This window comes from Nycticebus coucang, chromosome 7, assembly GCF_027406575.1.
Source record: "Nycticebus coucang isolate mNycCou1 chromosome 7, mNycCou1.pri, whole genome shotgun sequence".
Classification (NCBI taxonomy): Eukaryota; Metazoa; Chordata; class Mammalia; order Primates; family Lorisidae; genus Nycticebus; species Nycticebus coucang.
The window spans coordinates 115,594,150-115,607,789 of NC_069786.1; the positions used below are offsets into that span (position 1 = coordinate 115,594,150).

The window sequence follows — 13,640 nt, forward strand, 5'->3', positions numbered from 1 at the left end:
CCAGCTACTTGGAGACTAAGGTAAGAGGATTGCTCAAGCCCAAGAGTTAAGGTTGCTGTGAGCTATGCCATCATATACCATGGAACGCTACCCAGGGCAACAGACATTGTTTCAAAAAAAAAAAAAAAGAATTTCAAGGTGGCAACAGCAAAGCATTAAAACCATTGTGGGGCCCTTCTAAGGGAGGGGCCCTATGTGCTTGCCTGGGTTGCACACCTGTGCAGCCTGCTCTGCATACTTACATTCTGGACTATGTCTATGAGGACTATGTCACTCACAGGTCCCTTTGGTTCATTGTGCCCCCTTTCCACCAGCTAGTCTGGTAAGGCCTGGAATGATGGGAGGTGGATGGTCAGCCTATGCAGTCTTACCTCTCACTGCTTCCTCTACTAAGCAGCCAAACAGAACGTTCTAGTTTCAAACAAGTCCTGCCGTTTTGCTGCCTCTGCCTATTGTTTCCTCTGCCCTGTGGTTGCCCTGTGGTTCTCAAAGTTGTAGTCTCTGGACCAGCAGCAACAGCACCACCTGAAGACTATTAGAAATGCAAATTCCAGGGCAGCGCCTGTGGCTCAGTGAGTAGGGTGCTGGCCCCATATGCCGAGGGTGGTGGGTTCAAACCCAGCCCCGGCCAAACTGCAAAAAAAAAAAATAGCGCGTTGTGGCGGGCGCCTGTAGTCCCAGCCACGGCACTCTACCTAAGGGTGGTACAGTGAGACTCTGTCTCTACAAAAAAAAAAAAAGAAAGAAATGCAAATTCCAGGCGGTGCCTGTGGCTCAAAGCGGTAGGGCACCGGCCCCATATGCCGGAGGTGGCTGGGGAGGTGGCTGGTTCAAACCCAGCCCCGGCCAAAAACTGCAAAAGAAAGAAATATAAGCTATAAAAAAAAAAAGAAGAAGAAATGCAAATTCCCAGACCCCACCACACACCTGGGAGAGGGTCCAGGAATCTGGTCCTTAACAGGGATGACTGGAATGCTTGCCGAAGTTTGACCACCATTGCTCTTCTTGAAATGTTTCCTGCCTCATTTCAGCCTCCTATTTCTTACTCCCCCTTTCCTGTAAATGTCACTTCATCAGCGGGGCTCAGCCCTGGGATAGGTTAAAGCCCGAATCTCTTCTTTGAACTCTGCAGTTCCCATGTCCCCCGACAGTCTACTAGTTCTGGGTTTGTCTGTTTTATTCTCCATCTTGTCTTGAGTGCTAAGCAGGGCAAAGAGTAGGCACACAGTGAAGTAAGCGCGAGTGGGATTGCATTGACTCGGGTGGCCCTGGGAGTACAGATGGGGGGCCTGTGGGCATCCAGGAGAGCTGGGGGGCTGACCACAGACTGTCCCTTCTAGGTACAGCCTGTACACCCGCACCTGGCTTGGGTACCTCTTCTACCGGCAGCAGCTGCGCAGGGCTCGGAATCGCTACCCCAAAGGCCATTCCAAAGCCCAGCCCCGCCTCTTCAATGGTAAGCCCCCACCAACCCCCCAACGGCATGCCCCACGCTGTGCCATGTGCCCCCAACTCCTGGGCTCCCTGCCTATCACCACTCACAGCCATCTCTGCCCCCCAGGAGTGAAGGTGCTTCCCATCCCCGTCCTCTCAGACAACTACAGCTACCTCATCATAGACACCCAGGCCCGTCTGGCTGTGGCTGTGGACCCTTCAGACCCTCGGGCTGTGCAGGTGAGGGGAGCAGGAGGAGTGGAGGATGCCTGGGGTCACCCCTGAGGACTGGCAGCTTTCCCTTGCTAGAGAGAGGCTGGCCCTGGTCCCTCTGCCTAGGGGACTTGCCCCTTCCATGTTCACACTTGCACATGCATCCAGGGCATGGTTGACAAAGGGGGAGGGCCAGAGTGGAGGATGCAGAGCTGGAGGGCTGGGGTGCTGGCCCAGGGGGTGCCTAGGGAGTCTCTGGCTGCCTCTCACTCCTTTAGGCCTCTTTCTGAGCCTGTTGGTAGTTGGATCACTCCTCTTTCCCTTCCATTCCTTACTGCTTTATGTGTCCATGCCCTCCACAAGTCTCTCTCTGCCCTCCCTCTCCTGCTTCCCCCTTTCCACGTGCCCTATGTTGGATCTCAGCTGTCACCCCCAGTCCCTTCCCACCTCTCTCCTCTCTAGCATCCCCTCCTTCTCCCTTCTTCTCTCCCTGTTGTCCTGTCCTCTCCAGCAGCACACCTCCTGGGACTCCCTCTGCTTCACACTCCCCCCTGCATCCTGCTACCCGGCTCAGAACTTTCTCTCTTCCTCAGGCTTCCATTGAAAAGGAAGGTGTCACCTTGGTTGCCATTCTCTGCACCCACAAGCACTGGTAAGGGGCTAGGGGTGGGACTGGGTGCAGACATTCTTCGCTGGTCTACCCATGCCCCAGCTGGGCATGTCAAGCTAGGTGTCTGGAAGTCTGGAAGGCTGGGTTACCCACCTTCCTCATGATGCACCTGGGCACCAGCAGAGGCAGGGCGTGGGGAAGGGGTGGTGAGCTCCTCTCACAGCTCTGCTTCTCAGGCTTCTGAAGCCCCAGAGGAGGGCAGGCAATGGGCATGTATTAGATGCCTATTGTGCTTTGGGCATGGACAAAACTTAGGATCTTTTCTATAGAAGATATGATAGGTCCAGCAGGGAGACAGCCCTATATGGAAGTATATAAAAATTAAAAATACTTAAGTGGCAGTTGGCACAGGTACAGGGACTGGGGAGACACAAGGCAGGTGTATTCAGCTCCACTTGGAGGACAATGACCCTGAGCTGAGAGAGTCCAGAAAGATCAATTGGCATTTGCTTGATTGAGGTTGTTGTGGATGGTGACATTCTGGGTCAGGGAACAGCTTGAAAAGCCTAGGGGCTGTAGACAACTCTGACCAGTCTAGAGGCCACAGCCCAGGGCTTACAGGCCTGGAGATGCTGTGGGGAAGAGGGAGGCTCAGGTACAGTTGCCCCTCGAAGCCTCCCACCTGTCTGCCATCCTACAGGGACCACAGTGGAGGAAACCGCGACCTCAGCAGATGGCACCGGGACTGTCGGGTGTATGGGAGCCCTCAGGACGGCATCCCCTACCTCACCCAGTAAGTCTTTGACCCTGGCAAGGACTTGGGGACTTCTGGCCCTTGCCCTCACCCCCCACCTTCAGTGACACGTGCAGTGTATCTTTGCTGTCACCCTTCCTGGCCCATAGAGAGCAGATCCCAGCCCATCTGGAGACTGGCACTGCCCCACCCCCAACTGACACACCATCTGCAAAAGAGGAGGGGGTCCTGGATCTGAGACCCTCGTACTGGCATGCCTTCTCTCTAGTGTGGCAGCAAATCACCAGCCCCATGGGTCTAGGTTGGAGGCAGGCATCAGCATGGCACAAGCTCTAGTACCTTCTCTCCCCTACCACCTTGTCCCCAGTCCCCTGTGTCATCAAGATGTGGTCAGCGTGGGACGGCTTCAGATCCGGGCTCTGGCCACCCCTGGCCATACACAAGGCCATCTAGTCTACCTACTGGATGGGGAGCCTTACAAGGGTCCCTCCTGTCTCTTCTCAGGGGACCTGCTATTCCTCTCTGGCTGTGGTGAGTTCCCCAAAAAGAGGGAAGAGTGGGGAGAGGACAGAGAGCGGCAGAGGCCAAGACAGCCACGGTCCCATGGAATGCCCTGAAGCTCTGGTTTCAGCATAGACATGGCCTTGGCAGTTACTCTATCTGTGTTACCAGAATTTTTTTCTATCCCTAAGACTTCCCCCTGGGATTGGTAGGGTGAGAGGAACCCTGTATGGGTGGCGCCTGTGGCTCAGTGGGTGGGGCACGGGCCCCATATACCGAGGGTGGCGGGTTTGAACCTGGCCCCAGCCAAAGTGCAACAAAAAAATAGGCGGGCATTGTGGCGGGCGCCTATAGTCCTAGCCTGTACTCAGGAGGCTGAGGCAAGAGAATCACCTAAGCCCAAGAGCTGGAGGTTGCTGTGAACTGTGATGCCACACTACTCTACTGAGGGCAACAAAGTGAGACTCTGTCTCTCAAAAAAAAAAAAAAATAGAAGAATCCTGTGGCTGAGTAAAGACCTCGCAGGGCATTTCTCTCCATGGGGTGGAGCTTGGTTCTCTGACAGCGACTGGCAGGACACAGTTACGAAAAGTTGGGAACCCCTACATTAGAGGGCGATCCCGTGGATGGGTGAGGATCACAGTCCCAGGTTGCTTGGAGTCCCAAAGGGCAGTGCAGGCAAAGAAGTGCCCCTTGGGAAAAGGCGGCCCTGCATCTACAGAGCAAGGGGCTGTGAGAGCTTGGTCTGAACGTTCTGCAGCCTCTTTCCATTCAGATGTCACTGTGTGCCATGGAGGCTGTGGATGATCTTGGTCTGGGCGTGGGGCATGTGACCAGTTAGGCCTAGTTCCCGTTAGAAGGAGAGCCATGGCTGAGGGGCATGCACAAGCTATTTCCCACCCTTCCACGTGCCTTAGACCACAGTGTGTTATCCTTGCACCTTGTGATATACCCTCTTGACCTACCCAGGACGAACCTTTGAGGGCACTGCAGAGACCATGCTAAGCTCACTGGACACTGTGCTGGGGCTGGGGGATGACACCTTGCTGTGGCCTGGTGAGACACCCCCTCCCTACTTCTCTCTACCCCCAGTCCCCAATACCGATAGGAGGGATCTCCCAACCCCTCACTTTCCTACAGACCAGGCCAACCTAGTTCCTGGCCAGGTGACACAGGTCTACCTCTGATGGCTCTCAGGAGCCACCTCTGGGGATTAGGGGCAGAGCTCCAGCCTCCCTTCTCTCTGGAGTGCTGGCTCTCTGGAGGAGCTGCCTCTGCTTCTCAGGCCCTTGTCCCCTGCCAGCTAGCCTTTGGCCTTTGGGGAACCCTGCAGGCCCCAGAGCATCCCAGAGAGATAATCCAGTTGTTCACAGCCAGAGCCTGGAACAGAAAATAGTCTTCACTTATCTGAGAAGTCAGTAAATCCACTCTGCATGTACCCATTGCCTTGCGGTTTATAAAAACACTCACAAGTATCTCAGCTAAGCCTCAGAAAATTCATTGACTCGTTCACTGGAAAAATCATCATACACACCTAACCAGGTCTCTTTTAGGCGTCAAGAACACAGCAGTGTCATCTGTGTCCATTAGCATTGCCCAATGAGAAGATTGTGGCTCAGAGAGGCATAGTGACCTGACTGAGGTCATTCACTGGGCAGTGGCAGAGTCAGGGCAGGAACACAGGCCTCCCAGTCCCGAGTCCAGTGACTTTTCCCCTGAAACACCACTACCTCTTCCCTGTGGCTGACTTGTGCCCACAGTTAGAGAAGCAGCTGGGGTGGTTGGGGTTTTCCTGGAAGTGCTACCCTCCTCCCTCCTTGTCGGATACTCGCAGGTCGGGCCATGGGCAGGGAGGACTTGTTCTGACCACACCACCAATCTCTCTCTGCTCTGGTCTCGGCCCCATGCCCCCACTCGTTCAGGTCATGAGTACGCAGAAGAGAACTTGGGGTTTGCAGGCGTGGTGGAGCCCGAGAACCTGGCCCGAGAGAGGAAGATGCAGTGGGTGCAGAGGCAGCGGATGGAGCGCAAAAGCACGGTGAGGGACTTGGGGCCCCGGAGGGCCATGTGGCCGCTCAGCCCCAGCGGGAGCCCATCTCAGCTGAGCCTGGGCCCAGGGGCCTCCCCAGAGCTCTGACTGGGATCTAGCCTTCAAGTCAGATCTCCTGAACACAGGAAGGAGCAGGTGTGGGGACAGACTTCGATGTCTTGGGCTCATTTTTCACCTTCTTTCCACCAAACTCAGTGCCTCTTGCCCCACAGTGTCCATCCACCCTGGGAGAGGAGCGTTCCTACAACCCATTTCTGAGGACCCACTGCCTGGCACTGCAGGAGGCTCTGGGGCCAGGCCCAGACCCCACTGGGGATGATGGCTGCTCCCGGGCCCAGCTTCTGGAAGAGCTCCGCCGACTGAAGGACATGCACAAGAGCAAGTGATGCCCCCAGCCCAGCCCTGCCCCACAGTGGGGAGGCCGCCCATCACCTGCACCTCACCGTTCTTCTCATTGCTAACACTACCACCTCCATCAGCACCCACAGTGGCCATCATTCCTCCGCTGGTCACAGGGAGGGGAGGGACAAGGTGATGAGACCTCGAGACTGAGAGGAAAGTGCTGGTCGGAGGCTCAAAGACCCCACAGAGTGAGGCTGAGCCATCAAGTGCAAGAGGATAGGAGGGGCCTCAGTACATGTCCAGAGCCCACTGACTGGGAGGGTCCAGCCGGACACGAGGCTGCTTTCAGCAGTTCCCTTAGATGCCTCAACTTGCTGGAGTCCCAGAAACCCCCAGGGCAGCAGGAGCTAAGCCCAGGCTGAATCTGCTCTCCTCCTTCTTCAACCAGGGTTGGGAAAGAAACTCAGCCCCTCGGAGTGGCCTAAGGTATGGTGCCTTGGAAAAGTGGGCACTTAAAGGGGTGACCAGACTTCCTGAGACTCTGCCCCTCCTTCCCATGCCTCTGCCCCCACCCCACCCCTGCAAGGGCATTTTTCACACAGAGCCATTCCTAAGAACACTGAAAGGGCTGCAAGTCTGGCAGTCTGGCCAATCTCTGCCTCAGTGGCCCCCCTACAGCCTGGAAGAGGGATAGTCCTGGTTACCAAGGAAATCTCCATTCCAGGTTGAGGAGACACCAGAGCTGGATCTGGAGTCCAGCAGTCTTGCAGGTCACACGCTCTCCCTGCACATCTGGCCTGGTCCTGCCCATAGGCCTCTGCCCCTGCTCTGGGTCAAAAAGGCCCCTCCTTCCCATGAGAGAGAGAGCCATGGTCTGAGACCATCTGCCACGGCCACTGCAGTTTTCTCATTTTGACCCTTGTTTTCAGCCCTTCTGCCTGCCTTCTTCTATATAGGTTAATCTCTTCTGCTTATCTTAAGCCTCTTTCTTCTCTGAGTTAGTTACAAGATTTATTTTGTAACCCTGATACTCATCCGGCTCTGTGCAGTTTGCTGAGAGCATTCCCATGTGATTTTGCATTTGTCCTTGGCCCCATCTTGGCTAGGAGGAGGCTCTGTGCAGCAAAGCGCAGAAATCAGCAGTGTGCCAGCAGGGAGCTCGAGCATGTGGCTGCTCTGGGACTCCAGGCCTGGGCCCTTCCCCTCTGCTCACCTTCCCCCCAGCTCTATTCTCCTCTGGTCTCAGGTTCAGGTCCCTTTGGGGACACAGTGAGGAACCCTGTGGTTCTTAAGCAGGCATACCATGGCTCAGCCAGGAGCCATCTCTTCCTGTGTCGAAGCAAGCATTCCCTTGGGCTCCGCTTGCCTCTTGTGACCCTCCAAGATGCCCCCTGCCTTTGGTTTCCCTCATCATGAGGCCTCTGTCACTCTTTCCAGCCGTAGCCTCTGGTACACTCTAGCAATACCACCAGACTAGTAGAGTTCCCCAGCCTCAAGACATGCAATTTCATGCCTCTGTGCCTTCACTCATGCTATTTCTCCAGACTGGAATGCCTTCCCCTGCTCCTCCTGCCTTGTCTGCCTAGCAAACACCTGTTCATTTCTCATGATCCCCTCAAAGGCCCCCTTCTCCAGGAAGGCAACACCCCTGCCCCTCCCTTCAAAGTGCTACCTCTGCACTTTGCAAATGCTTCTCTTATGGCACTAAACACACTGTATTTTACTTGTTTACATGTTTGTCTCCCCTTCTAGACTGTGAATCCTTAAGGGCATGGACTGCATCTTATGCATCTCTGTACTTCTGCGCCTAGCACGGTGCCTGGCACATAGTAGGCGCTCAATAAATGTTGAATGAATGAATGATTTAAACAAGGCTTGCTCACTCAATAGCTTGTCTTTACTGCTGCACAAATGAAAATACAAGAGAAACTTCTTGCTATTTTCCTGTCTTATTTCCAGGCCTTCTAACTTGGAGTTACTATACTTGAAGAGCTTTGGTTGGGAATGATGCCCTAAATGTATTACTTCCACAGCCCACATGTGCTTGTTCGGGGTTTACGATTTGCTTATTTCAGGGTTTTCCAAAACTTCAGATGCCCAGATGTACCACTGGCCACAGGGGGGGTAGTTGTAGGTGGTCACAGCATGTGCCCTTGACATACTATGAAGTTATGAAGGGCATGGACTATATCTTATGCTATGAAGTCATAGTATGTCAAGGGCATATCAAGCTTATCTTTAATGCCTCCCTAAAAAGAAAGAGCCAGGCTCCAGGAGGTCCATACCTCAGTTAGCAACCGTTTCTAGTAAAACTTTAACACAACTTTGTTTTGTTTTCATTGTATTTTTCTTTTCTTTTTTTGTGGAAACAGAGCCTTAAGCTGTCACCCTGGGTAGGGTGCTTGATATCACAGCTCACAGCAACCTCCAGCTCCTGGACTCAAGCGATTCTCTTGCGTCCGCCTCCCAAGTAGCTGGGACTACAGGTGCCCGCCACAACACCCAGCTATTTTTTGGTTGCAGCCGTCATTGTTGTTTGGTGGGCCTGGACTGGATTCGAACCCACCAGCTCAGGTGTATGTGGCTGGCGCCTTAGCCAATTGAGCCACAGGCACTGAGCCTTCATTGTATTTTGCTTTGGGGTCAATATTTATTTTTGACAAGAGACACCAGTTTTCAGTTCATAATAGTATTTAAAGGTATTTATTGAAATAGGAAAATATAAAGATGACACTTGGCTATGGCAAAACTCTTGAAAGTGGCCCTGATATGGCTGAAGACTAGGAAGAACTGGCTCATCTCCATAATTCCTTGGGGCCAGTCCAAGGCACAGTTTTCCCACCCCTGGCCACAGATCAGCCTCCTCTCTTAGGCGCCCCCTCACCCCAGGCCAGGGACCTTGACACTGTCTTTGATAATGGCTGCATGTGGGCTGGGGATGGAAGAACAGGCCATCATCTTCACTGTCCTAAAAGCATAGTTCTCTGTGATCTGTTAAGAAGTTAAGGTTACTGCTATCTTGGGCAGAGGAGCTCCAGGGCTAGGCTCTGGACTATGCAGTTCACTTGGGATATGCCTAGCTTGGTGACAGTTCTCTGGAGCATTTTCCCAGGGCTTTGTGTGATCCTCCCACTGGGCCATCTGTCCAAAAATGATGAGTATGTGACTGTCTTGGAGAATTTTGCTTATCTGACAGTAGATGTACTGGCCTTAGAGACTTTGGTACCAGTTCCAGCTCTGTCATTCAGCATCCAAGGGACCTTGGGCAAGTCATTTCCCTGACTTCAGTTTCTTCACCTTCCGATGGAAAGTACAACCAGTGGCCACAACCATGAACAAGTCAGAATCCTTTTATTATTATTTATTTACTTTTTTTGAGATACAGTCCCCTTTGTCACCCTTGGTAGAGTGCCATGGCGTCATTGCTCACAGCGACCTCAAACTTTTGGACTTAAGTGATTCTCTTGCCTCAGCCTCCCAAGTAGTTGAGACTACAGGCGCCCTCCACAACGTCTGGCTATTTTTTTTGTTGCAATTGTTTTATCTGGCCTGGGCTGGATTTGAAACCCCCAGCCCTGGTGCATGTGGTGGCACTGTAACCACTGTACTGTGGGCACCACCGAGTCAGAATCCTTTTAGATGCAAATGACAAATGCTCAACATAAAGTTGCTTAAACTAAAAGTAGTTTATCATCTCCTGAAATTAAAAAGTGTAGGACTAGGCTTGACACCCACAGCTCAGTGGTTAGGGTGCCAGCCACATACACTGAGGCAGGCATGTTCGAACCCAGCCCGAGCCTGCTAAACAACGATGACATCTGCAACAAAAAATAGCTGGGAGCTGTGGCGGGTGCCTGTAGTCCAAGGTACTTGGGAGGCTGAGGAAAGAGAATCGCTTAAGCCCAAGGAGTTGGAGGTTGCTGTGAGCCGTGATGCCATGGCACTCTACCAAGGATAAAATAGTGAGACTCTGCCTCAAAAAAAAAAGAAGTATAGGACTATATTATAGTGGCTTCGGGTATGACTGACTCTAGGGATTCAAAAGGAATGAATCTCCACTTAGCTCTGCTTTCTTCTGTATCAGTATCATTCCCTGCCAGGCTTTCTCCGTGCAGTAGAAAGACCGTCTTTAGAAGTTCCAGCCTTGGGGTGGCACCTGTGGCTCATCTGAGTAGGGTGCTGGCCCCATATGCTGGAGGTGGTGGGTTCAAACTCAGCCCTGGCCAAAAACTGCAAAAGAAAAAAAAAGAAGTTCCAGCCTTACAGGCAGTATACTAGCTCATCAAACCTATTGGAATCTCCAGTAGTTCCAAGGCTTGAGTTTCACTGGTCCAGCTTTGGTCACGTACCAAGCCCTGAACCAATCATAGAGTGGACTTCTGCAATGGAAAGGCAGTGTTAGACCCAACTTAACTACCTTGCTCTGAAAGTAAGGGGGGGCTCCCAAAAGAATAGGGGGGTGTCTAACACCAGAAACAAATGAAACCTTCACTAATAATTCCACTTATTGGAGGCTATAACTAGGGTCAGATGAGAAAAAGCATAGGAAGTCATACTGAAAAACACCACATCAGATTTCTGGGACATGGAGGTGGACACATGGCCTCAAAGGTTGTCTCTCTTTGGGGGGAGAAAAGAAGGAAGCAGGGCCTAAGTGGACAGCCTTCCACAGTGCAGGAGAGAACAGACCAAGGGGAAGTTGTAGAAGTGAATGTTAAAGCCCTGAGAATGCACCTGTGTTTGTTGGGGGTGGCCTTAGGCTTCCAAACCCCTACCCCTAGATGGAGACTTTGAAAGTAGGTGGGAACTTCACACTGATAGTATGTAAACACACTAGGCTCAGGCCAAATGCTGGACAAAGTAGCAGAAATATAAAGCACTTGAAGTTGGACTGATCGGAATACAAATTTAGGTTCTACTCTGATTGGCTATGTGTAATGCTAGACAAGTGACTCAGTATCCTCATTCTAAAGAGGTTGGGAAAACTAAATGGCACGCACAGTGTTCAGTTAACAGCAGCCTCTTTTTCCTATTACTATTATTAATGAACGAAGGCCAATCCCATCAGGAGCATTAAAACAAATTGGTTGGGCGGCACCTGTGGCTCAGTCGGTAAGGCGCCGGCCCCATATACCGAGGGTGGCGGGTTCAAACCTGGCCCCAGCCAAACTGCAACGAGAAAATAGCCGGTGTTGTGGTGGGCACCTGTACTCCCAGCTACTCGGGAGGCTGAGGCAAGAGAATCGCTTGGAGTTGGAGGTTGCTGTGAGCTATATGATGCCATGGCACTCTACCCAGGGCCATAAAGTGAGACTCTGTCTCTACAAAAAAAACAAAAAACAAAAAAACACTTACTCAGGCCGGGTGAGGTGGCTCACACCTGTAATCCTAGCACTCTAGGAGACTGGTGTGGGGAAGGGGGATGGGAGGATTGCCTAACCTCACAGGTTTGAGACCAGCCTGACCCAGAGCAAGACTTCATCTCTAAAAATAGGCAAGCGGGGCGGCACCTGTGGCTCAAGGAGCAGGGCGCCGGTCCCATATGCCAGAGGTGGCGGGTTCAAACCTCAGCCCCAGCCAAAAATAAAAATAGGCAAGCGTTGTGGTGGGTGCCTATAGTCCCAGCTACTTGGGAGGCCGAGGCAAGAGGATCCCTTGAGTCCAAGGGTTGGAGGTTGCTGTGAGCTATGATGCCAAGGCACTCTACTGAGGGTAACAAAGTAAGACTCTGTCTCAAAAAAAGAAAAAAAATCTGAGCCAGCCATCTGGGTTAGAGCCCATAATATCCATATTTTAACTGGAAGAAGGCTACTTAACTTTTCTGTGCCCCAGTTTCTCATCTGTCAAATAGGGATAATGATAGTACACACCTTAGGTGTGAGGACTAAATGAGTTAATACCCTCAGTGCTCAGCACACAGTGAGCCCACTCTAGGTTAGCAGTTGCTCAGTAGATGTCTACGAGAGCATTTAGAAGACTGTCCATCTCAGGCTCAGAGGGACCAGCCTATCCAGTGCCACACAGCTAGTATGCCAACTTGCTCCAGCGTATTCTTACACTGGTTTAAGGAGCAAAACAATGCTTTTTCATTGATCTCTTCCAGAGGGCTAAAAAATAGACAAAAAGCTAGGCATGGTGGCTCATCCCTATGATCCTGGAAATTTGGGAGGCCAAGGCAGAAGGATCCCTTGAGCCCAGGAGTTTGAGACCATTCTGGGCAACATAGTAAGACCCCTGTCTCTACAAAAAATAAAAAAAGTAGCTGGGGTGGGGTGCGGTGGTTCACACCTGTAATCCTAGCACTCTGAGAGGCCAAGGTGGATGGATTGCTTGAGCTCAGGAGTTCGAGACCAGCCTAAGCAAGAGTGAGAGACCCTGTCTCTTCTAAAATAGAAAAACTGGTGGTGCCTGTAGCTCAGTGGGTAGGGTGCTGGCCATATACACTGAGGCTGGCATGTTCGAATCTGGCCCAGACCAGCTAAAACAACGACAACTCCAACAACAACAAAAATAGCTGGGCATTGTGGCGAGTACCTGTAGTCCCAGCTACTTGGGAGGCTGAGGCAAGAGAATCTCTTAAGCTTAAGAGTTGAGGTTGCTGTGAGCTGTGATGCCACAGCACTCTACTGAGGGCAACATAGTGAGACTCTGCCTCAAAAGAAAAAAAAAAAGAGAAAAGAAAAAGAAAAACTAAGGAAAGAGGATCGGTTGAGCCCAAGAGTTTGAAGTTGCTGTGAGTTATGATGATCATGCCCTGGCAATCTACCGGGGGTGACACGTGAGACTTTGTCTCAAAAAAAAAAAAAAAATTAGCTGGACATGATGGTGTGCACCTGTACTCCCGGCTTCTCAGGAGTTTGAGGCAGGAAGATCATTTAAGCCCAGGAGTTTGAGGTTGCAGTGAGCTGTGATGATGCCACTGCACTCTAGCTTGGATAATACAGTGAGACTCTGCCTCAAAGGAAAAAAAAAAGATGACAAATGGGGTGTTAGTCCTTATGTGAGCTACTTAGAGTAGCTCAAGAGTTTCCCGCTCTAGCAGCCAGCAGGAAACAGCCAATATCAAGGGAGATAGAATTTTGGTAGAAGAGGTGAGAGAGAACAAGAGCTCCCAGGAGGTGGGAAGCATGTGAGAGTGGCCTGCAGAGGCCCATGCAGCTAGAGGAGCTTGCGCAAGGAGCAGAGAGGGAAGAGGACGTAGGAAGCTAAACTTCCCTCAGGTCACGGGTTCAGGACAGTGGGGGTGAGACTGGAATTTCTTCTTCAGTAGGTCCTTGGTCTCAGGGATTCGAAGAATGAACCCATTGGACCACAGATCAGTGGTAAGACAGGATTTTATTAGACAGAAAGGAATACAGAATAAAAAGCACCAGAGCGTCTGGAAGGGGGAAAGAACTAACTAGGGAGTCTCTATGTGGGCTCTTTATCTAGGGGTATTAGGTCTTGAGAATTATACTTGGCCAGGACTTGGTAGGTGGAAAAACATTTTTTCAAAGTCAATGAATGCAGGTCCTTATAGTTTTTGTCTCCCAGAAGGGATTAGGGTGTGTGCTCTCCACTCAAGGTCGAAACACCCCAAAAATCATCTCAGGCTGCTTTGTTCATGATCTTGTGAGAGCCCAGACGGTTCTCACAAGAAAAAGACAGCCTATTTGTGCCGGGAAATGGGGGCCTGATTTCTGAGCCTAGAGAATGGGGGAATCCTTGTCCACCCCTGAGTGCTGGAATCTTGTATC

General features: G+C 51.7%; 1 protein-coding gene across 4 annotated transcripts in view; it reads left to right on the forward strand.

Annotated features, from left to right (window-relative positions):
* Positions 1-7,773, forward strand: part of PNKD (PNKD metallo-beta-lactamase domain containing) — an 88,333-nt gene extending 80,560 nt beyond the window's left edge. For all 4 annotated transcript variants that reach the window (XM_053598012.1, XM_053598015.1, XM_053598014.1 and 1 more), the window contains 8 exons: positions 1,341-1,456; positions 1,562-1,674; positions 2,241-2,299; positions 2,958-3,050; positions 3,379-3,542; positions 4,482-4,568; positions 5,435-5,550; positions 5,775-7,773. In XM_053598012.1, the coding sequence (XP_053453987.1) occupies positions 1,341-1,456; positions 1,562-1,674; positions 2,241-2,299; positions 2,958-3,050; positions 3,379-3,542; positions 4,482-4,568; positions 5,435-5,550; positions 5,775-5,948 (922 nt within the window). In that variant the 3' untranslated portion in view covers positions 5,949-7,773. The remainder of the gene's footprint in view (positions 1-1,340; positions 1,457-1,561; positions 1,675-2,240; positions 2,300-2,957; positions 3,051-3,378; positions 3,543-4,481; positions 4,569-5,434; positions 5,551-5,774) is intronic.
* Positions 7,774-13,640: the final 5,867 nt, after the last annotated feature.